Source organism: Diorhabda sublineata, chromosome 8 (genome assembly GCF_026230105.1).
Source record: "Diorhabda sublineata isolate icDioSubl1.1 chromosome 8, icDioSubl1.1, whole genome shotgun sequence".
Taxonomy (NCBI): Eukaryota; Metazoa; Arthropoda; class Insecta; order Coleoptera; family Chrysomelidae; genus Diorhabda; species Diorhabda sublineata.
Window position 1 is genome coordinate 14,878,977 of NC_079481.1, and position 25,751 is coordinate 14,904,727.

Below are 25,751 nucleotides of genomic sequence, written 5' to 3' on the forward strand. Positions count from 1 at the left end.
CACAATCATTTCTCAATTGAAATTAAAATCGATATCATCTTTTCCGCAATAATTTGAGGGCATATTTACTGGAAATTGCCTTCTACTTTGTGAACGACTTCTATTCTAATAATAATATTTAATTCCGCTGTATACTGGTTTAATTTTACTATAGACTTTATACCAATTATTGCCGATTGCTATTACCTGTTATTTTTTTATTCATTGTTGTTTTTTCTTCTGTATATTGAAATTTTATTTTATTTGTATCTTTATTTAGTTATTTTTATGATTGTTTTTCAGTTTTTACAATTTTTTGTCTACAAATTGTAACAATTTTTTGATAACGAAGCATTTCTCTCTTTTTCTCTCTCTCTCCAAACCGAAAGGAGTATGAATCAATTAGATCGAAATCAACTTTTGGAATAATACGCAATGAATTCGGAAAATGAATAACGGCAACCTCGTGATAAAATTGGCTCGAATGTTTTCGATAGGAATATAAACAACTGGCTTATTAATGTTGACAGTAACAACAAAAATTCAAATTGAAAACGTAGGGAATGATGAATTAGTTTTTGTTAACAAACAATAGTTCGAATTTCAGTTGTCTTGTCAAATTTCAGCGTTACGTAGTTCCAAATTGAATCATCAAAAAATACACATACAATCGGCCGCAGTTAACCGATTTACAGGATCGTAAAGCAGTAATACAGTACATTTCAATTGTTCGTCAAATATGAAAATTCGAAACAATCTTTTAACATCAGCACGTTGATAAAATTTATCAATACGTCACGTCATAATTCCACTGCCTAGCGTCCTTTTATGTGGTATATAAAACTATTATTTCATAAGTCATAAAACACGCCATAAAGTATTCAAAACGGATTCATCCTTTTGTTGAAATTAACATTAATAGTATACAGTATAGTACAGGATAGCGCAATAGAACGTTCATTTATTAAGTATATGCTAGAAAAATAATACATAAGGTATTGTTGAAGTTTATTTTTTAAAAAATAACATCATCTAAATGACGGTCCTCTCGGACATGGTACTCCTCTAAACGCGAACGCAGCTTTGAGAAAACTCTTATCAATAAATCTGGGGTGATTGCTACCATGTCCTGGTGGATATTGTCCTTTAGCTGACTGAAGTCTCTTGTATTGTTTATGTAGACGATAGGTTTTAATCGTATTTTAAGTCACGTTTTTCGGTGCTTAGTCTTTGTTGCTCCTTCTAGTTATGTAGGAGGTCTCGTAAAGGGTTAGCTCCGATGACTATACACCCTTGTCTGAGTCGTCCTAATGTGTGTGCACCGCTGCCTTGAGTAAAATCTGACCCTCCATGGCAGTAGTCCGTCGCCTTCTCTATAGCTCTTCTCAATGTAAAACTCTGCGTTTTCTCATGAAGTACCCAGCCGGGGATATTGTCTTTTGAGTTGACATGATACCTAGGATCTTTTTTATTGCGTTATTCACTAACCAGATGATATTCCACTAGGACATCGACTACGATAATATCATATTCTCGCCTATTGTCTCGAAATCTGTTGTCTGCTGCTATTTCCAATTCAACGTCAATCATGAAAGATTTCATAGTCGCCTCCCACTTTTAACAATAGATAATGAACGAAGCGTTTTCGTCGCTGTTAGTATAACTACGAGTAGGGTAAAATCAATTATTTTAATAAAATGAATAGTTTTAATGTTATAATCATAAGGACACCTAAGATATGTGATCATGATCAGAATGAAGCATATCTATAAGTGAATATTTCAACAATAACATTGAAATGCACCAAAATCAACAATTGTTGTTTTTTCTTGAATTCGCCTATATAGTACAATCATGGTCATAAATTTAAGTCGAATTATAATGTCCGGGATTAAATGGTTTAACAAAAAACATACATTCATGTGCGACGTGATAACGCCGAACTTTTTGCTTTCGTATTTACTTTTACATGCTTTTTCGCCCTTTTGTTTAACAATGACTGTCATGTTTTTACAAGAACGAATTTATAAGCGAGATTTTTTATTAAATTAAACACAGTTTTTACGCTCATATGCTGAAAATAAATTGTGTGGGGAGTATTTCGACTCAATGTAGTATATCCACTGCGCAATAGTAAATGTAAACAAATAATTGATGAAAATACTTTCACTTTGTAGCCAAAAACGTTGTTGAAGTTGTATCGGGAGGCCAATTAAGAAAGCCATTCAGCCCTATCTCCGGAAGTAATTGCCGTGAAGACCTGGGGTGGGAAAATTTATGACTAATGTAGCTAAAAGGAAGCGCTAGAAATTATTTTTAAGTTTCTGGAATGCTCTACAGTTGGCGCAATCGCATTCTTGAATCTAAAATACGGTTTTTGGTAAACATATTACAGATAGTTGAAATGTTTTAAATTTAATATCATTCGTTCTGACTATCTCTTGAAGGGAAGCAGTAAGTTCTTCTTATACTAACAACGTAGATGCAAGCAGATTCATTAACACTTTGAGTCCAGTGACTAATTCTCTGTCCTTTACGTTGAGATAGCAGCGGTGGTGCAGGTTATTCCGTGAATTAATATACTAAGTAGAGTTATCTGTAGTTGACCTTTAATGGCTGCGGAAATACAAGCTCTATCTATGCTTAACAAAACTAGAAAGCTAAAGAGCTCGAAATAAGGAGTTTTGATTTCAATAAAATGGTATATTAGTCCATTCAATTAAGGTCGTTCATCTAGGAAAATCGACATACCCAGCTATAAAGTCGTTTAAACTTGTTCATTTGACATCCTGAAACTCCTCTCAAACCTCACATATAATTCGATGTGAGCAACTTTGAAAATTGGGGATCAAAATTTAAAAAAAAAACACGATTTTTGGCCCATTCTATACAAATAACTCGTTTTCTATTGGTTTTACACTATTTATTATTCATTATCAATATTTTAGAACATGGAATTCTCTACAGCTTGGGCTTCAAAAATTTTTTCATACGGTGAATCGTTTTTGAGATAGAGGGCAGAGCGCGCGAGGTTAGAATCGTTTTAAAACAACGGGTATATGTACGTACCTATAGTTGAAAGAGATTTATCGAAGTTTGCATTTTTTTTACTTCTGAGAACTACAGAGGACAAAAAGTTCAATTTACCAAAACATAAAATATCAAAAAAAATGTACAAAACATCTATACAAAAAAATGAACGGTGATTAAACTAAAACCAGCCGATGAATTTCTAATAGCGTGTATTGCCGCTCCTCGCTCTAATTACAGCTTCCATTCGTCTTGGAAGGCTTCTAAACAGGCTCTGGACGTATCCTTGCGGCATGTTTTCCCAGAAGTTAAAAATAACATTTTGAAGATCATCTACTGTTCTTATCGGTCTCGGATGTTTCTAAATTTGCCATCCCAGATGGTCCCAGACATGCTCTATTGGGTTAAGATCCGGGCTACGTGCAGGCCAATTCAGGGTAGGTATTATCTCGACCTCTTCTCAGTACTGCCGAATCACTCTAGCAGAGTGTGGACGAGCATTATCGTGCATTAGCACAGAGTTGTTACCGATATGAGGCATATAGGGCACTACATGGGGTATTGGTTATGTACCTGTCAGCATTTAGTCTTTCATCATCCACTGGTACTAATTCCGTGCGACCCTCGAAAGAAATTCCTCCCCAAACCATGATAGAGCTACCACCAAAGCTTTCAGTTTGACAAAAATTAAACTGATCGTGCCGTTTACCACGTCGCTTATATCTGATGAATACAGACAAAAATCTTGATTCATCCGTGAATAAAATATTGGACCAATCTTGAATATTCCAATTTGCGTGTTTTCGAGCAAATTCCAATCTTGCTACTCGATGTTTTCTGGTAAGACGTGGACCTCTAGCTGTCACTCTGGCTCGTATACCTGCTTCTCTCAGTCTATTTCGAACTGTTTGTAGGCTTATTCGGATATTACGAGCAGCCAACAGATCTGTTTGCAGCCTTCGAGCGGTGGCAGGCCTAATTCTTAACGTCGTCAACCTCAAATAACGATCATCTACTACCGAAGTTACCCTTCCGTGGCCTTGTCCGGGTCTTCTGGTTAGCTGCCCCGTTTCTTGGTAACGAATAACAGCTCTGGATATGGTGCTTTGCTGAACTCCAATTACCTCGGCGACGTATCAGTGACTGCGGCCATCTTGTATGAGCGTGATGATTTTAGCGACTTCTTCATTCGTCACATGTCTTGTTGACGTTGAGGCACACCGATTATTAAACAAAATAAATTCAAATTTTCACTATACAATAACACAATTTGCTTAGAAAGTTCTCGATCTCAATGTATTCTCAAAGACAGAAATAAGCTCACAAAAAAATTTGTAAGAAATTGTGATATTTTTTTGCCCGTGATAAGAAAGCAGAAATATTTATTAAGTTGATACATATACAGATTGTCCCAAAAAACTAAAATTAAGTATTAAAAATATCCTAAAATACCATAGATGCAATAATTTTTGTGGGGTGTATATTTAATATCAATTTGAAAAGATCTATTGATATTGTATTCACAGATTAATGTGTAAGTGGAAGTAATTGAGAGGCTAGCGACCTTTTTATGAGGGTATCTAAAAAGAAAAGTTTTCAAATCCGTATCGGTAGACGTTAAGGATCTGAAAACTTCTGACCCACTTACGATAAAGATATCTATCTTTTAATATACTCTTTAATATACCCTCCAATAATATAAATGCATTTTTTGACGATATTTCAGCTTTTTTCTTCATTTACTACGTGTTCTTAAAGTTTTGGAAACGTCTGGTAAAAATCGGGGACTGAATCTAGAAAATATGAAGGATGTTTCAGTAATCGGAAACCTGTCTAAGCTATTGATGCTGTTGTAATGACTGTGAAACCGAGAAACAAATCAATCAAACAATTCTTAGAAAAATCATCCTCCTTTTAGAATGATTTTTCTACATTTTTGAGATTTGCTGAGTAAAAAATTTTGAGCGTTGGAGAAAAAAAATTTATACACATTTTTTTACGATTTTGACGCAAATTACGTTACTGAACTTCGAGAAGGCGTTTTTAAAGACGAATTACACGTTGAGAAACGTTTATTCACTACATTGACAAAACAGAATCTGATACTATTACAAGTTTACAATATTTATATGTTTTACAAAGTGCCTCATCGGCGTTATACAATAAAGCTTAATAAACAATGTTCAATGACGTAACTCGCAACTACTGACAACCTTGTATTGAAATTTTATGTCTGACTCTCATAGAGGATTCATACCAAGTAGTATTGAACATAACTTTTTTTATATTAGTAGATTTATTAGGCAAAAAAATGCCAATTCACATAATGCTTACGATTAATACGGTTAATAATAATAATAATAATCAATAACTTTATCTATACTTCAGTTGAGGAAAAAGATCCAGTAATTTAAACCCAAAATCACGAATTTTATGCATGACAATATGAGATTTGTGAGCAGGGGCGTTGTTCTTCAAAAACAAAACACCTTTGGATAGCTTTCCGCGTCTTTTCTCTTTAACTTTTCCCGTAGAGTGGTCAATGATGTCGAATTGTAATCTACAGTTATTGTTCTACCCTTATCCAAAAAAAAATCAATCATGATTACTCCATAACAATTCCAAAAAAGTGAAGCAAGAACTTTTCCAGCAGATTTTTGGACACGAAACTTCTTAGGTAAAAGTCTACATCGTTTTCAAATCGAGCACAGATCGTACGCGATGCTTCTAACCTTGCATGCTTTTGGTCAACATTCAAACATTTGAGGATCTATTTTGCAGCACCATTATAGAATAATGAAGAAACAAAAAAAAATTAATGATAACGAGCTCCGGGTATTTCATCAAAGGCGGCGTCTTCACCAAATTTCAGAATTTCATTATTTCCAAGCAGGACTGGCTCCAGGGCGGAGATGAGTTCTACTACTACCAAAAACTAAATTCATTGTCTATTAAATCAATGCTGTTACCATCGAATATATTTGCACAAACACAATATTATTTAAAGAAATTTTGAATGTCTATTTCAACTAGTATGCCTCCTACCTTCGTAAGTTTTGTGAAAATCAATTTGTAGTCTTGAAATATGGATCTTGAACAATGATTACAAGTAGTATGAGCGATTTAGAAGTGGGAATGTGTCTGTTAGGAATATGAGAAATGACCTAGATATTCGAAGAAGAAAACCCGACTTTCTTCTTTATCAAGACAATGTGTTGGATCCCAAGTCTCTTCTGATCCACGTGTTTTTCGTTTTGACTAATAATAAAAATAATAAAAAACATTATTTTAGTAAAACCAAAGATATTACAACCACGTCCAAACACACTATCAAGTGTTGAAGCTTGTCTTTGGCCAACAGACCCATCCTACATTGTGCTGAACTACTCCGGATCAATTATAGAGTCAGAAAAGTGGTTTTTAAGAGGACTGAACTAATTAACACAAAGTGATCTAAACTATTTGAAACGTGATTTGATTCTGTCTAAAAAACAGGCTGACCTTTTGGGGTTTACATTGAACGAGTGAAATCTACTTTCTTCTAATCTCTTACTTGAATACGGATGGGGTTCCGAATTTTTTTACTAAATAAACCCCAAATATTTTTCAGTTTTCTATCTATCTCAGAGACGGGATTTTGAGACACTCTGTGTAGAAGAGGAAAGTGTAAATAACAGGCGTTAACGTGGTTGTAGTTACGGTACTGTCCCCTTTTTTTTTGTACCAACACACATCTGACACACATGGAATGCGAGGGTGTGAACCAGAAGTTTACCGAAGCATGAAATCCGATTTCGGGTCATTATAGTCACTGAACTTACTCACAGTAACGAAACAACCATATTAGTATTATTACTTTTGACGATTTTGAATTTCCCTGTGTTTTGTGGGATAAATCTGCCGTCTTTAGAATTTCATGGGTCGAGTGACACGATTTTATACCTCATATAGACCGAAGTTAATTCATCCGCAGAACACACGTGTTGGTGAGAAGGGTATAAAGTAGGTCAGTTTCTACAGAAGGAGAAATATTTTTATTCTTTGAGATTTTATGTAGATCGACTGGTCACAATTTTGAATTTTATGTTCATTTTCCACAAAATACTTTTTGAAATGCCTTTTGATGGTTGCAGGTGCTTTTATAGAAACAATTTCTTAAGATTCTTTACGATTTTCTGATTTCTGTAGCTGCAAATATTGTTTGAAGAAAAATAATTTGAAAAATGAAAAGGGAAGCAATAATTAATGCTTATTTGCTCAGTCATACAACAAATTTTTGTAGAGTTTTCTTTCTATATTTCATGAAATGATGATTGTGGTTATTAAGAAATTATGAAAAATTAGAAGAATGATAATTACTGTAGTGTCTATAATTAACATAAGAATTAATAGATCACCAGCAAAATAAAGATATGCAAGACAAAAAGCATAAGGAATAAGGAAAAAATGTAAAAACCGAATATTAGAGACTACTACGGAATGACAAAAAAAGAGAAACGGAACTGAAATAATGAAACTTACTGTTACCAACTCATCTCCGGTCCTGCTTATGTATAGTACAATTCTAAAATCTTATGAAATACCTGGAATTAGTTTGATCTTTGTTTTTATAGCAGGCGGTTTACTTACATTGTTTCTTTTAAATAATAGCTAGGAAGATCTATTTACTTATTTGTTTTGCTTCTTTATTTTTTTAGATCTTTGGAGAATTATTTTGGGATTGTGAGGAGTATATATAGGGTAGTATAGTTCAGCTTATGATAAATAGTCATAATGAACAGAACGAATTAGCAAAGTAATCGAGGAACTTAAATAAATTACTCAAGTAATGAGTGAATTATTATAAGTTAGTTAAGTGTGAAGTATTTAAATAATTAAGAAGAATGAGATTTCCTGTTGTTAATATCATTAGCAAATCGAATGGATGTCACAAGAAATTTGAATCTCTCATAATTGATAACGAGAAGAAACCGTTTCGCTAGTTACTCGTCCTATCCTCTTCCATGAACTACCGATCACTCGTTAGTACTCCAGTTAATTAGAGTAATCCGATAAACTTCTTGAATTCAGCTACCTCCGTAGGATTTGCGTGTCTAACTCTTAGAAAGCGGTTAGGAAGATAGATGCAGACTCTCTATATGTTGTGCAACACAGAAACTTGGTATATCAAAACAAACTCATTTCACACATTAAATGCGCCCGCCGGAAAATTAAGAGGGGTTGTAAGAGAAGTTTCCGACCTTTCAGCTTAGTTTAACGATGCTCTTTTTTATCCCTTTCAAAAGAAAGCTGCCATCTTTCTTCTCAGAATAGACATTTTCCTGTGCCATAACGTACTAGTCAGATGAAAATCTTTCCCTGTAAGTGAAATCTGGTGATTACACTTAGTGGTCAATCTTGGCTGCCCCGAACGCACGTCATCAGTTAAGCTTTGGAGTTGCCCAAATCTTTATTTTGAGATCGGAAACTTTTCCAAACAACCATCATATATATAAATTTTATGAACAACGCAATCTTTCTATTTCGATAATTTGGCGTTGGAATATAATAATCAAAAATTAATATATCGAATACAAATTGTAGTGTTCAAATGATGAATACGGCTATTAATTGGAGCCAGACACTCGTTGAGATAAATTCGTTAAATTATGAAACGTTCTCATTAAATTGAGCTACCTTCGATCAGAAAACCGCAATCCCTCATATAATTCGCCCAATACCATGGAAACAAACCTTGTTATAGAACCGAGCTACTCGGCCAATCAAAATGAACGTAGTGTTAATTGATTGTGTGGTTTCTAATTAAATCTTTGTTGGTGATATATCCATAGGGTTGCCGAAGGTAGAGGGGTTTTTTCTTTCCACTAAGTGTACTTAAACCCTTACTGAGTCTCCGATATATTTATCATTTTCGTGACCTACAAAATATACAAAGTGTTTCAAAAAAGTCTCTAGAAGAGATAGAATGAAAATGCATATATAGACACTTTTCACGATTTTCCAAAAAAAGCTGATATATTGCATGAATATGTTTTTGTCTGACTCTCATAGAGGGCACTAGTTACAATACCGTACCAAGTAATATTGAACATAACTTTTTGAATATTAGTAGATTTATTAGCCAAAAAAAATACAATTCACATAATGCTCACTAATTAATTGATTTATTGAGAAAAATATTTAATTTTTCACCAAAAAAGTATTCCTGAGAAAACTCGATAGATACTGTGTACCGTTTTCGGAATATTTTGATTTAAAATTTATGAAGTAATAATATGCTGGGATAAAGTATAAATAAAATTTTTAATTATACCGATTAACAAAATTTCACTTTTTTTGTCATATAAAAAAATCACACGGCAACTTTTCTTACGACATCAAACATATGCTTTCGTAGAAAGCACAAACATCATCTACACCTAAAGATATTTTTGCTTAATATGGAATGGATGCTTATGATTTTTGTCGTGAATATTTGGCTCCTGGAAGAATTTTCAAGTCTCCATCAATTTGCTTGCTTTTCTGGACTCCATTTCCATCCTGATTAAACCTCTCGCCATGTTCGTCACTTACAGCAATCAAATGCGTCGGAAATAAATCCAGATTAATGTCCAGTATATGTGTTTATAAAGACCTATCACACCTCAAGGGTTTATAAGATATTATAAGTTCATTTATTAAGTTTTTATAATTTTATGATTTAGGATGGGTTAAAAAACTGGATAACGTTTACAAAATATTTCCAGGTGGGTTTTTCCTGGTCATTTAGTTTCCATTCGCAGCCTTTATCATTTATCAGTTGCCCTATTTGTGAACTACATTATCTTTTAAATTTTTGCCTCGCTGAATTTGGGGAAACTATCCTCTAGATTTGCCAATTCATAAAAAATTTTTAGTAGACATAGCTTTATGTGCAAAGATGGTCAGAAAATGCCATCAACGTTTAGTAATGTATCATGTAGATCTGTCCACACTGTCCATTTACAATGAAAATGCAAAGTGCGATGCCTTTGAAATCGCCACAAATTGCCCTTTCAATTTTTTCTCATATCTTATATTTTTCTGGTAAATGATAAATATAAGAACTATGAGCAGACGGCTCATATATATAATGTAGAAACACTACTTTTGAGAATTTGCCAATGACATTGATCATATTCAAAATTCGATAAATTCATCAAAGCAGGAACATTATCACCGTATACTTAATCAGCTGCTAGAGAAAAGTTTGATCATCTCGAGGTCGAAAATAAGAAATTTTTGTATTAGAAGAATGTAGATTGCAGTCTTTCAATGTCAGCCTGTTTTTTAGACATAATCAAATCACGTTTTAAATAGTTTAAATTACTTTGTGCCAATAAGTACAGTCGTCTTGAAAACCACGTTTCTAACTTTGATCCGGAGGCAGTTCAGCACAATGTAGGATGGGTCTGTTAACCAAAACATGTTTCAACACTTGATAGTGTGTTTGGACATGGTTGTGATCTTTTATTTCATGATGAGTGAATATGACAATTTCTAGATTTGGCGTCATATCTATTACCATGGTTTTGTCTTTTTGTAAAATTATTTTCTAAAATAAAATAAATAGCTTCTTCTAGAAAGTGTGGTTGTCAGCTGCTTAGCAATTTTCTTGTAGGTCGTGCTGGGCTTCTTCCAGCACTTCAACTAAATCTCTTTTCTTGCGAGTCCCTATACTTGCTAAGTGTACCATCAAGAGATAATTCGCTTTGTTTCTTTATATAAATTACAGCTTCTTTCCTTTTTGATCGATCAGATTTTAAGTAAAAATAAATTCTAGGAGTAACAGAAGTGAATATTTTATTTAATTCAGAACATTTTAAATTTATATAGAAATTCAATTATTCTCTGTGAGTGGCTCTAATCATTTCTATTTTCGTCATGCCACATACTCAATGAAGAGATCAATATACAGTGCTTTTCAGATAAAAGTATCCACCTTTAATAACTTTTGTAATACTGGTATTTAGAAAAAATCCAAAAACACGTCAATTTATGTTGGAAGGGGTAAGCATTATGGCTTATTTAAACTTACTGGAAAAGCCACCCCCTCACCCCTAGCCGTATCCCCTTTATTTTTTTAAATTACTTGTCATATTTTTTATGTAAAATTTGGATACTCCTCTTTGAGCTGATTTCAAAAATGTATAATACTTGTAGGTTAAAGTAGTTAGTTTATGAGATAAACAATTTTTCTTTTAAGAGCACAAATTTTACTTATTATTTACTTTCACCTTATTTGCCTGTACTAAAATGGGTTGTAGCTCTACAAACTCTTTAATCTTTTTAACTGTGCTATTTATTATGAAGTTACAATAAGTGTTCAAAATGAGTACCATTCACTTCCATACAATGGTAGAATCTATTTTGAAATGCCCCTCTGACATTGCTTAATACGGCTGGATTTAATTGTCGACATTCATTTTCTATCCTCTCTCGTAAATCATCCAGAGATTCTGGTTGGGTAGCATAAACTTTTGTTTTTAAATACCCCCATAAAAAGAAGTCTAGGGGTGTTAAATCCGGTGGCCTAGGTGGCCACTCCATCATCTGCCCCCTTCTACCTATCCAACGACAGGCATAGCATAGTGTGGGGGAGCTCCGTCTTGTTGAAATACCAGTAAATCTTCGGAAAGGTTATCATCATTTTCTATTATTGTTGTAATACGTGGGTCAATCCCTTCCCTGAGTAACTCAAGATATGATTCACCATTTAAATTTCCGTTGATGAAGAAAGGTCCGACAATGTGGTCACCTAGGATACCACACCAAACGTTTAACTTTTGGGGATGTTGTGTATGGAATTCACGCATAATATGTGGATAACTTTCAGCCCAATATCTACAATTATGCCTACTTACTAAGCCATTTAATGACCATGAGCATTCATCGGAAAAGCAAATATTGTTTAACAATTGTGGATTGTTATTGATAATTTGCGTCATTGATTCGCAAAACTCTAGACGACGATCAAAATCATCTTCATTCAACTCGTGCACCAACTTAACTTTGTATGGGTGGTACTTGAATTTATGTAGAACTCGGAAAACTGTAGAAGATGAAACACCGATCGCTCTACTTATTGTTGACAACGATTGGGGTTGTTGAGCCTCTAAGCTGACTTGCCCTAAAATTGCCACTTGGATTGCTTCGTTATTTACGAGTCCCTCTCGCTTATGCACTTTATTGCAAACAGACCCTGTTGTGGTAAATTTCTCCATTAGTTGAATTACATACTTATGAGTTGCATGTCTTCCGTCATGTAATTCGTTAAATATTCTAGCAGCAGCTCTTGCACAATTATTATTTTGGTAGTATAAACCTACAATTTCAATTCTTTCTTGCAAAGAGTAAACCATTTCAGAGAAACAAAATAAATAATGTATCAAATTACACTATCAATAGTGACTACAAATTCTAGTTGACAATGTCAAACTTTAATAAAAAGTAGAGTTTTTTGTTGTTTGGATTTTTTAAGTAGAATAAATAGCACAGTTAAAAAGATTAAAGAGTTTGAACTGTTGTACAACCCATTTTAGTACAGGCAAATAAGGTGAAAGTAAATAATAAGTAAACTTTGTGCTCTTAAAAGAAAAATTGTTTATCTCATAAACTAACCACTTTAACCTACAAGTATTATACATTTTTGAAATCAGCTCAAAGAGGAGTATCCAAATTTTACATAAAAAATATGACAAGTAATTTAAAAAAATAAAGGGGATACGGCTAGGGGTGAGGGGGTGGCTTTTCCAGTAAGTTTAAATAAGCCATAATGCTTGCCCCTTCCAACATAAATTGACGTGTTTTTGGATTTTTTCTAAATACCAGTATTACAAAAGTTATTAAAGGTGGATACTTTTATCTGAAAAGCACTGTATTTGAATCTGTAGAAACCTAGAAAATAATCAAAATCTCCAAAAACGCAAAATAAGTTGTATGTGTTTCGTTGTAGAATTTACTAAAATGTGAGCCTAAGTAAATTTTGTGAATATACGAGTACTAATTATCCAACTATCAGTACATCTTTTAACTACAATATCAAAGTTCGCGCAAATTAGGTCGTTGTACATGTCTAAACTTTGCCCAATTGGAATTTATTCTAGAATTAACTTACTATTTGCATGATTTCACGTTTGGAAAGTCAGATAATAATTCTCAGTTACTTACTTTTTGTTTAGAGTTAGTTAGTATTTTATTTGTAAAATCGCAAAACTCGATTGAACTGGATATCAAAATATTGAGGCTATCGATATGAACTTGATAAAAATTGAAGATAACAGAGTTTTGCACTGAAATTTTTGTGTTTTCGAATCCTTTCTCTCAATTATCGTATAGTCAACTTCACAATATAAAAAAAATATATTACAATATACGTCAGTGAAGTTATTATTACGGTATTCGATTAGATATTCTTGACGCCTCGTCCCTAAACATCCGCCTCATAACCGTACTAAATCACTTCCCGTACTTATAATGTAAATAACTATTCATATTCATATTCATATTCATAATTATATTAATACCATCTTGATGTTTAGGCTAGAAACTTTCCAAACACCCTCGTAATATAAAACTCGTTAAAAATGCTAATAAATATGTTTGCAGATCCAATTGAACTGCACAACAAATTTACGAGGATGTAATGTAACAAGGAAAAGCATAGGATTTTATGAGAATTGAATATTTTCTGTACTATTGAATCCGTTCGGCGACTTCTTGGCGACGCAACGCTCCATTTGAGGCTCTGATGAGCATTTAGACGTCACGGCCTGTTTATTCACAGGAATATTTCGTTCGTAAAGTGGATTAACTAATCAACGTATGAATGTATACAGGGTTCTAATGCAAAAGAGTATCGGGATTTTTCAATTAAAGGCATAATTACGTGGGGAATGAATTTATATGTTTAAGTAACTCACTGTATGAATCCCAGAATCTGTAGAATCAAATAAGTAACACGTTTTATTTTTGTTTTAGGAGCGGTGGGTGGTGATGGTGATGATGGAGACGACAAAGAAAAGGAGGAAGAGGCCGAAAGGGAGCGGCTGGAAGCTATCCGTGAAGCAGAAGAAAGAAGGAAGGAAAAACACAGAAAAATGGAAGAAGAAAGGGAAAAGATGAGGCAAGAAATCAGGGATAAGGTACGTCACGTAAAACCTGATTGTTGTATTTCAATTATATTTCCTGCGAGGTGGACATTCCAAACAACAAGCTTTTGTAGACGTGGTTTTCTTGTTTTCTTCATGTTCACATTTATTAGAGATTTATTCTATATTCCAATTTTTGAAACGAAATTCATTAATGGAACATAATGAAGTTCAAAAATCAAGAAAATCGGCACCACAATATTCTGAGCAACGAAAATTAGAACTTAAAAGTCTCAGTGACTACGAGTTTTCCCCACTTAAGATGTGGAAATCATTTTCTTGTCATATTTCACTTTTTACGGGAGTGAAACAGCGAATAATGAGAGTTATTATTATCAGAGAGACAGGGCAGTAAATTCAAACGTGTATTTCAAAAGTCACAAAAATTTCAACTCGAAAATGTTGGTATGGTTGGAGATATATTTCTCGTAGTTGATCTTCAGCCTACATGTGTCCTCCTGAAAATTCTGTAACCAAAATATATGAATAAGTTAGTTGTATGCGGATTAATGTAGCTCAAAAAAAGCATCCTAAAGGAAATATTGTGTTGTGGCCAGAAATGGCTCATTATGCAAAGGACGTTGTAGGAGCTTTTGTAGATTAAGTTGAAATGTTTAGAACCGTTTGGTGGTATTCATATTGAACACACTGTTTACACTACCACTACACCAACAATCACAACTACACTATCTGATGCTAGTTTCGATAACCAAGTTATTATCTTCAAATTTTCCATTCTCTCGCGAAATTAATTCCAGCAGAAAAACCTCCGTAGCGGAAATCTTCAATTTCATTTTTTAACTACAGAGTGGGCTATAAGGATTTAACTTTTCGTGTTTTCATTACAACTATTCCAATTCATAATTAGATACATTTTAAAACTGACAGCGTGATTGACAACACTCGATTCGTCCATATTTCAAATGAACTACGAACTCTTTAAACCGGATATTAACAGATCTCTCAGTCTGTCGAATATCATATTTTGCAAATTTGGTATTTATGATATGTTCCCATGAAGCATTATTCAGTATTGGTCCTATTTCTTTTTCTTTTCTATTCATATTTTTAAATCTAAGATTTGTACGACTAATCTAGGCATTATGCCCACTCCGTTGAATCATAATGCGTAGGCAGGATTTCCCTAATTATACAAACAGAGCGTGTTTGCTGGTAATTTATTTACTAACATTGCTCAGACGACGTTGGTAAAATAAAGCGGGACCATGCCGGTGAAATATACGCATACCGAGCCTCGACCAGTCGCAAGCGTGATTACTCTTCGCTGTTTCCGGTTCCTCCGCATATTCTTGGTTATATTTTATATATAAAAAAAAGATTTTGAAAACCTGAAGGATTTAATTCATGCAGCGATTTTAATGAGAAAATTCAAGAAGATTGGTTGGAAAAATATTTTATGGAAGTAAAAACTGTCAAAGCATTAATCATTATGATAAATTTTTTGATGTAGGTAGCAGATTATGTCTATTGATCGATTGAAAAATTACCAAAAAGCTGTCGAGTATTTTCGATTACTAATTTATTTGGAAGAGAGTTTGAGTTAATCTGATTTTTTTCATAACATTGGAACATATCAATGGTAGTAACTGTGATTTGTATAAAAAAATTTATTTTAATTCTCCATTAAATTTGGAATAAAAGTTGAAGTAACTCAAGCACGTTTTATTATTGACATCCAGCAAACAGTCAACACCATGCGAATTGGTCAGTATAGAAGATTTGTTGAAAGCTATTTCGTGTAGACGGAACTAATACATTATTTATTACCACGGATCGGTTAGTTTTATTGATAGAATTCAAAGCCTTCCATCGAAAGTGAATTAGAAAACACAGTAAACAAGACTGATACCCACAGAATATGTAATAATTAATAACAAAATTCCAGGTTATCTCCAATAATGATTCCATATCAGAATGAAATATGAGGAAATTGTATATCATTTTATACTTATCTATGATGGTTACTACATAAATTTTGATATTGAAAATAAAGAATTTGTTTTTGTGATTTTAAAATGACTGGAAATAGGTCATATCAGCATTTACATTTATTGTTTTATTTTAAAATGGGCAAATCCAAGAGAGTTTTTGTAAGGCGTAATTCCATTTCCTCTATGGATTCTATTGTTTGATTTCTGGACTCATTACAAGGGTAAAAGCTATTATTTATCACCCGATCTAAATATTAGAACGATGTGGCGATTGTACATGCAAAAACATCCTGACGTTAGGTCTATAGTAAGCAAATTATTTTATTGGCAATATTATAGATACAATTCCAATTATCCATTTGGTCGCCCGCAAGTTGATGTTTATAGTAAATGTGAAAATTAAGAGTCCTACTTTAAATAATGTAGCTAAACGAGCGGCAGTTGCAGAGCTTATGGTACATAAATCAAGAAGTAAAAAGTTTCATTCAGAACTGCAGCACGAACAGTCACAAGAAGGTAAAGACGAAAAACATATTTTGTCGTTAGCATTCGATCACATGAAAACTATATCTATTCCTACAATTTTCGTTCAGCAAGTATACTACATGAGACAGTTGTCAGTTAATCTTAAGAGTAACGATACATTATTCTTGTACCACGAAGGTGTAGCACGAAAAAGTCCTAATGAGGTTTGTTCTTTTCCAGTACCAAGCCAATACACTAAGTTTCGTCTGTTCAGTAGTAATTGTTCAAGCCAAACTGAATACACTGTTCACTCAACCACGAAACCAACACTTAGAATTAGACGTTTCGATAACCAAGCTATCGTCTTTATAGACTGAAGGTAAACTAAAATCTAAAAACGCGCGTTAGACTGTGTAATTGTGAGTATTGGTGTAGCGGTGGTGTAAACAGTCTTCAGTCTCGTCGAAACGTGCGTCAGACAGTGTAATTGTGAGTGTTGGTGTATTGGTGGTGTAAACAGTGTAATCAGTATGAATATCGCCAACTGTTTCAGAAATTCCAACTTTGTTTAAGTCAAAACAAAAACCAAACGGTGTCAAGGTTCTGGTTATACCTGACAGATTCAGGTCGTTTCCAGAAGGTCACTCAGTATTTCCCTGTTCGCGGCCACAGTTTCTTTCCGTGTGACAGGGATTTCGGTAAAATATCTAAGACTCTAAAAAAATATAACCGCAATTTTGATGTTCATAAAATAACTAATATAATTTTGCAAAACTCATCACGGTTTAATAAGTCCACTGTTCATGAGGTTACATCATCTGACTATTTCTAGATTTCAAGAAATGGGAAAATATCACAGAAGCAAAAGGAAAAATCACAGATAAGAAAGATAAAATGTACTTTCAGATTAGTAATCTCTTTATGTTCCTTTTTGAATTTAAGTTGAAAGGATGTGCTAAAGACTATCCTACAATAAATGGTATTATTCATCACGATTTTTTACTAGCTAAGACAAAAACAGATACTCTCTCCCCACCTTTGATTAAAATTTACCAAGGTCGAGTGCTAATAAAAACTGCAAAGATGTAAGATATTAAAACGCTAACGCTGCTATTTTTTATTTTTCACGAAAGAAAAATAGGAACTTTGTTTGTTTTTAACTTTGACTTAAAGAAGATTAAAGGCTGAAAATATACAATCAATTTTAATTTGAATCATCTCACAGACTATAGTTTGTATAAATTCACCATTCCAATTTTATTTCCTTATAGATTTTGATAATTATAAAATGATACAAAATAGGTGCCAAAGTTACTGAAAACAAGTGATGGAATAATTGCATTGAATTATTCAATTAAACACTCATTATCTTATCTATTTATTACACTAGTTTATATATTCATACTTTATGTTTACATATACCCCGAAACAATTATTTTATTAGACGACGCTATCTGGAAGTTGTTCGTTCTGTATTCATTCACATACCGAAAGTTACGTTTTGAGTGTTCCATGTAGTGAAAGTGACAGTTCCGTACTGCAAAACACTTCTGGCACTCTGGAGTAGACAACTTTAACTTCCTTAAGTGTGACCCTAGCCACTTCAATGTTGACAGGTGACAGTTTCATTTCGATGATTTTGCATAACTTTCTTCTACCACAAATACGAATCAATGAACAAATTCTATCGAAGACACAAACATATCTACAAATTGTACCGAAATTACAAACATTTCAAATGAGATTTTATCAAAATCTAGTAGATATATATATATATATATATATATATATATATATATATATATATATATATATATATATATATATATATATATTCCATCTCCATCCAATCCAAATATATTAATAATTTTCCTGGAGGTACAATCAACATACTTTTTGCAAATAATCAATAAATTAATATTGATATTGCAAATATCATTAAGTACATTATATTGTTCAATAAATAAAATGTATAAGTCTCTATTATTTATTTTCTCTCCTCAGTGTAATTGAAAAAGTTTTGGATGCGTGTTGTGTACGCCGCGGCTGAAATACTGTGTTGGACAAATAACTATTTCCTTCAACCTGAAAGTGTAAAATACTCTAACACGTCACATTTTCCTGCAGGTTTTTTGTTATGTGGGTAACCAGTTTGAATTTTCAAAGGGAAAAAGATCGATTATTGACCCGTTAAAACTTTCCTTAAGATTTCCTATTGCAAATTAAGAATTCCTTTTATTAAAATTTCCTTACAGTGTATTTATTATCATTCCGCAGTCTCAATACGAATAACACGACCAAAGTAAAGGCAGGAGACACTTATACGGAAGAGATACCAACAACAGGAGGCATCAGGTAAGGCGACAGCCTCAGCCCATTTCTGTTGTTCAAACTCTTAATGGTCAGAATTATAGAGGAACTATTATCACTAAATATCATCACCAAATAATAAATGAAAATCATAACCTTTACTAAAGAGCCCGTGCAATATAAGCTGGTAGTTCAGGACAAAATCATCGAACAAGTCTCACAAATTAAATACCTGGTTATGAACCTGTCGAGTTATCACGACCCAGTGGAGGATCTAAGAAGACAGATAAACAAAGGAAGGCAAAGTTAGAATCTATAAGACTTGTATCAGGCCAATTATGACATACGGAATAGAGAAATCAGAGAGGAACCAACAAAACGAAAAGCATGCTTAATGTAGTCGAAATGCTCAGTACTATAGTGGGAAAAACAAGAGTAAATAGAATCAGGAACACTGATATCAGGAAACAATGTGGACTGCAAGATATTGTAAGATGGGGAAGACAAAGAAAATGATACTGGTACGCCCACGTGAGAAGAAGAGAATAGACTGCCACGCATCGTACTTGAAGGGAAACCAATATGGAAAAAAGAAGCCGGACGACCACCTTAGATATGGATGGACAGCTGGCAGCCCACCGCCAAGGAACTGATACAGAGGAACCTTCAAAACTAATATATCATGATATCTTAAAATTGAATAAGAAGAAGAAGAAGTACTTTTGTGTTACCTAAATTAGTATATGAGACTAAGATAACCAATCTAGTCTATTCATACCTTAGGATCAGATATTTTTCTACATTCAATGCAGTTTTTTTCGTTCACTTACACTTACACACTCAACCAAAAGGATTCTTTCTTTCGAATTTTCTTAATAAATCATTGTTGTCGGCAATGTCCAGGAGCTATATGTACCAAGGAGCGTTAACTACATTACCTAATACTTAGTTCTGAAATCTCTATATTATAAGTAAGTTATTTTGACTGGCGCATCTCCAAAGCTGAATACCATATGTCCATATCAGTTTCAAGATTTGATTTTATATAACATTATTTTATTGTTTATTGATAGAGTAGAATTCCTTCCAAGTACCCAATTCACTTTTATAAACTTGATGTTAAGCTCTGTGTTTATTTTTGACATAGACTTCCATCGTAGTTTCGAATCCAAAGTAATGCCCAAATTTTTTGTAGAGTTTGCATACGGACTCTTTATAACAACGGGTATACAGTTTGCCATATATCAATTCGAAAATTTGAGGTATTATAGTCTTCACATTGTAAAATTATTTACAATCTTACAAAATATTCCAGATTGCTCTGCCATATCAAAATTACATTTTTTCAAATGAAACACTCTATATTTTATTACATATTAGGAATAAACTTGACTTTTTCTTTTACAATAATATAGGGTCAGGTGTTTTACGGGGTATTTAAGAAGTTATAACTAATTTTCCATATCTGCATCTCAGGAGTATCAGTTACTAATTCTGAAAACTTTTTGGCAGTAGTAGATCCATTTTATATTTCAGTGTTTGATACCAAACTTTGTCCAAAGCTTGAATTACGTCAAAAAAAACAGTGGAGTTCACGTTTTTCTCTTCTAGCGATTTCTCAATAATATTAGTTATCTTGTGAACTTGATCTATAGTCGATTTTATTTGTAAATTCATATACAATACAAAAAAAAATTCAAGTATGTATTGTAAATGCTGATGTTCCATCTGTGACTAATTTTTATATTCGAAAAATCTATTCGTGCGATAAAAAACAGGGTATTCCATTCCGAAGCACAAGGAAAGTGGAAGGTTAAGTTCTTGTCCACCCAATTATTCTAACTGAGAGTTGTTTTATCTACTATTTTTATATAAACCCTATATAGAAGGCATTAAAACAAAATGAAAAATTCTGATATCGTATAGTAACAGAAGTTTTCATTTAAAAAAAGATATATTTAGTTTGTAACAAAGTTATGCAACACTCGGTTTAAATGATCTTGCTAAAAGCAACCGAATAGAAACCATTTACATATTTTCAAGGATATTCTCGTAAAAATTTATAAGGGTCTGCAATGGTCAAATTTTTTACAAAAAAATTAATAACTCTAAAAGTATGAATTTTTCGAAAAAAAGTTTTAAGACAAAAGTATACTAAAATTTAACGTATATTTCAAAAATTTATTAATATAAAGGGTGTTCCATTTAAAATAACAAACAGTCGACTTCCGGTAGAGCCGGAGACAATTTTTATTATTCTACTATAAGTATTTTGTCATATACAGATAGTTTAAACTCGTCGTGGGACACCCTGTATATTCTTATGAAATTATTAATGTATTTATGTTTTCTCAACAGAGGAAACACATTCTATTAAACTAAAATGTATTTTCGTAAGATTCATCTCATGTATTTCTCACACTTTTCATATAAAATTGCGAAAACTTTTATCACATTACAATCGGTATTTCACGAAATATGATGAGTGATGGGTATGGAAATCTAAATTCAACAAAGTTTGGTATGTGTATGTTGTTTTGGTATGAAGAAATGTTATTTTGATTTTATTCTTATTTTGATGTTCATGTTCTAGATGATCTATTGATTAATATAAATACGCAAATTGTCAGTGTCAATATCATATTTTGATAAAGACTTAAAGAAAAGTCGAAACCTCAAATTTTATCTTTCTTCCAAAAATTATTAAAAAACTGATTCTAAAACAGAAGAGACCTAAAATCAAGAACATTTAGATGCATGAATATATTACTTAGCTTGGTATACGCAAAACATCAGAAATAATTTATGCTGCGTCTTTTTTTGTGAAAGATAATATTTCATTTATATTACAAAAATAATAACATGATATTTTTATGTAATATTAACAATGATGGTTGTATCATATATCATGATTTTATTTTTTCATTCTTCTGATGATAAGAAAACGAAACTTTCCACCACACATACCTAACATACCTTGTTATGTTGCCTGTTAGTTTAAATGAAATTTTCTAATACATTTCTCACTCACTTCAAATCAAGATTGACTTGAAACTCCACATACTTTCTCGCTCTTGATGATGACAATATAGAGAGTGGGTTTTATGTACGAGGATATATTGAAAAATTCTTAGTCTACCATAGAACCAAACAAAATTTGAATGTCAAAATATTTTATTACTCAACATATTCTCCTCTTAATTGGATACATTTATTTCAGCGAACCTGCAACGTCTCTAGACCTTCCAAAAAAAATGTTTTTCTTGCTTTGCAAACCAGACCTCCACAGCTTTTATTACCTCCTCGTTAGAAGAAAATTTACGACCTTTTTTTCAGTTGAGGAAGAGATGATACTCGGACGGAGCCAAAACTGGTGAAAAAGGGGGGTGTTCTAGTAATTTAAACTCAAATCACGAATTTTTTGCATGGCAACATGAGATTTGTGTGCAGGGCGTTGTCCCGCAAAAACAAAACACCTTTGGATAGCTTTCCGCGTCTTTTCTCTTTGATTTTTACCCGTAGAGTGATCAGTAATGTTGAATAGTAATCTCCAGTTATTGTTCTACCCTTATCCAAAAAATTAATAGCAAATCCGAAGAACTGGAGCAAAAACTTTTCCAGCAGATTTTTGGACACGAAACTTCTTAGATCTTGGAGAACTAGAGTGTCGCCATTCCATCGATTGTTGCTTTGTTTTTGGATCGTAGAAATGTACCTAAGTCTCATCCGTAGTAACAATTTGGTTTAAGAAGTCTACATCGTTTTCAAATCGAGCGCGATCAGATAGAACGCGAATCTTCTACCCTTGCACGCTTTTGGTCAACCTTCAAACATTTTGGGATCCATTTTGCGGCAATTTTTCTCATGTCCAAATTGATTGATGTGAACTATAAGATGAACGGGTTCGTATGAAACATTCAGTGCTTCAGATATCCGTTTTAGCCCAATCATGTCATGAACAGCATCGATATTTTCGGGGACTGATACAGAAACTGGCCTTCCCGATCTGTCATCATCTTTAATGGAAAATTCACCTCTTTTAAAGCTTGCAGTCCAATTTTTCGCGGTCGCATACGAAGGACATTGTTCAACAAGGATATTAAGCATATCTCCGTAAATCTGCTCTTAACCCTTTTAAATACAGATACTTGATGATGGCTCGATACTTAAATTTTTCGATTTTTACAATTTCTGTTGACATATTTTTTCTTTTAATTTATTGTGTAACTGGTTCACTTTTTTGACATCAAACTTTACACTGACACTTCTAATAAGTTATTGTTCGTTGATATGGTAACGCAATATTTTGTTTATGCATGGAAGTGGTCTAGACTAACTTCTTCAAGAGTCTTTTGACACAGCCGACACATTGTTGTCAAATCTTTCCTTTTTTACGGAAAAATCGGAAAAATAACGAACTGTGTTATTTCAAATAGATCTATATATCTTGTATTTTTAGAAATCCTAAATGCCATAATTTCGGAATTATAGCTACGATTGAATAAATTTGTTTAATATGAATATTTTGGTGGCTTTTTTACCTCTTTTAGATACATTCCGATTTTTTTGTTAACGGGACTTGTCATAAATAGATACATCATCTAGACTGGTCAGATCGGTTTCGGAAGATGAAGGTTTGCTGTAATATGTTGGTTCATTCAAGATGTTTCTATTTGAGTATAAGATCTCAGTGGAGGCGCTTTTTTTGTCTCAGATCTAGCCCATATTCAGGACTCTAATCATAGCCTATATTCGAAATTCTTCACACAAATACGGTATACCGTAGAAGATGGAAAGCTTCACGACAGACTCCCTTTAAGGTTCAAGGTTTAAGAATCAAACTTATCCAAAAAATAGATTATTTTTCTTGGCAAATGAACTGACTTGCAGCTTGAAATCACTGAAGAAGTCTTTCTATTACATACTTTCGTTTCTAATTCATTGACGTTTGCTTTCTGGATTTTCCATAAATAGAAATTTCATTTGAAATGGAATTTCATTGCTTTAATAATCTAGATGTACTCAACTGTGGAACACCGCAGATTTTCTCTCTAGACAAAGGAGCTGTCATGCAGCCTAAAACTACTGAAGAAATGGTTCTTTTGCATCTTCAACGGTATTCCGTATTTGAATCATTTGCTCAAAGAATCAAAATAATTAAAAAAATTTTCCGCAAGTTTGAAGCTTTCGGTTTTGAGATTTCGAAATAATTGACACTCTGCAGTCAGCAAAAATGTATAAAGAACTATCTATCCGACTTAAGGAAGCAGACGAAAAAAATACTGAAGTAAGAACAGTATTGTTTCAGATTTCTAAATCTTTGACCACATGATGAAGGATTGTGGGAATTTCATAGAAAATGAGCAAAATATTGTGATCATGGTATCTAACGGCGTTAATCGTTTTATGCGGCAATTTCCTGATACGGAATTAAACTTCTGGTCGCTTTTGTTGATTTGATATAAATATAAACGTCCGATCGTTATAACGCTTTGAACGACGGCTACAGTACTAATAAAAACGACAACCCCTTTTTTAAATAATCTGTATACGTATTAAAAATAACTAGAAAAAATTGTGTATTCATTTATTATAGAATCGCATGCAGTTAACTTGAATAATATTTAATATTCGAGGGTGCTTTGTTTTGCTGGTAATTTCGTGCTCTCGAAACTATCAATCGTTCATTCTCATTTCCATATAATTTTGGGAGATGCGTGTGTAGAAGCTCGCGTGTGAAACTAGTGTTATCAAGATCGCCATCTTGCATAAGAACATGATTGGTTTGAATGGTACAACCCACTAATATTAAGTTTTGACACGAAATGTTTATCGGAAACTTTGTATATTTAAAATAAACCAAAAATTCTAAAATTCATAATAAAGATTATAACCTCAAATTCCCCGACAAGAGATAGTGGTGTTTGGTCTCAGATAAAGTATATCAATAACTAGTACTCAGATGGGGTAAACAATTAATATTACATTGGACGCCATCAGCTTTTTAACGAACAACGTTAAAAATTTTTAAAAAAAAAGCGGATAAATCCATATTTCTATCAACGTCACTTTGAATTTTGAATTTTGAACCCTATGAATTTGAAATTTTCACAAGAATTTATACATCTTAAAGCCAAAACAAATTTAGATAAGGCTGGGATTTATCTAGGGAAATCCGGGATGGTTGCTGCCCTCAACTGGATTCTTAGTTAATGGAGTTGAGTTCAATTTGTTTCTTGTGGTTTACCGGTTGAGTCCTTTGGGTGTGGTTAAAACTCCAATGTGGCAGCTGTAGATCTGCTGGAGAAAAATAAAATGAGGAAGGAAACGGGAATACAGATGGAAATTAATGAAGAAGGAACGCGTAGAGAGAACAGATTTGAATAGAAGGAGCTTATATCTATCATATCTATCATACAAAATTTGCTAACATAACAAAAGGAAATCCATAAAGTACTGGAATTTTTGCGAGCACAATAAAAAAAGCAAAGAAAATATAAACCGAATATAAAGAAAAACATCACCAAATATATTAGAATTTCTCGATTGGAGTGTGAGTTCGATAACAAATTAATTCTTTTGAAAAACTCGAATGTTAGAATGAATAAATTAGAAGTGGCTACTGTTGCAAAATAAAAAAAAATAAAGGTATATTCAAAATGTTTGAAGCAAAACCGAACAAGCCGAACGGCATCTTATAAGATCATGAAAAGAGTTATTATGAAACTAGCCAGGCGAAGAATCACCCATAATGATTGTTCATTATCCTACTTTGACACAATTTTTTATATCCCAAGGAATTCTTCAATTTGTTTCAACACAAGTATTATTTCGAAATGAGTGCGTG

At 33.0% G+C, this 25,751-nt stretch overlaps 1 protein-coding gene across 6 annotated transcripts in view; it reads left to right on the forward strand.

The window, feature by feature from the left end:
* The window catches only part of LOC130448472 (complexin), a 535,599-nt gene that overhangs the window by 484,071 nt on the left and 25,777 nt on the right, over nt 1-25,751 (forward strand). For all 6 annotated transcript variants that reach the window (XM_056785884.1, XM_056785885.1, XM_056785881.1 and 3 more), the window contains one exon: nt 14,008-14,171. In XM_056785884.1, coding sequence (XP_056641862.1) covers nt 14,008-14,171 — 164 coding nt within the window. The remainder of the gene's footprint in view (nt 1-14,007; nt 14,172-25,751) is intronic.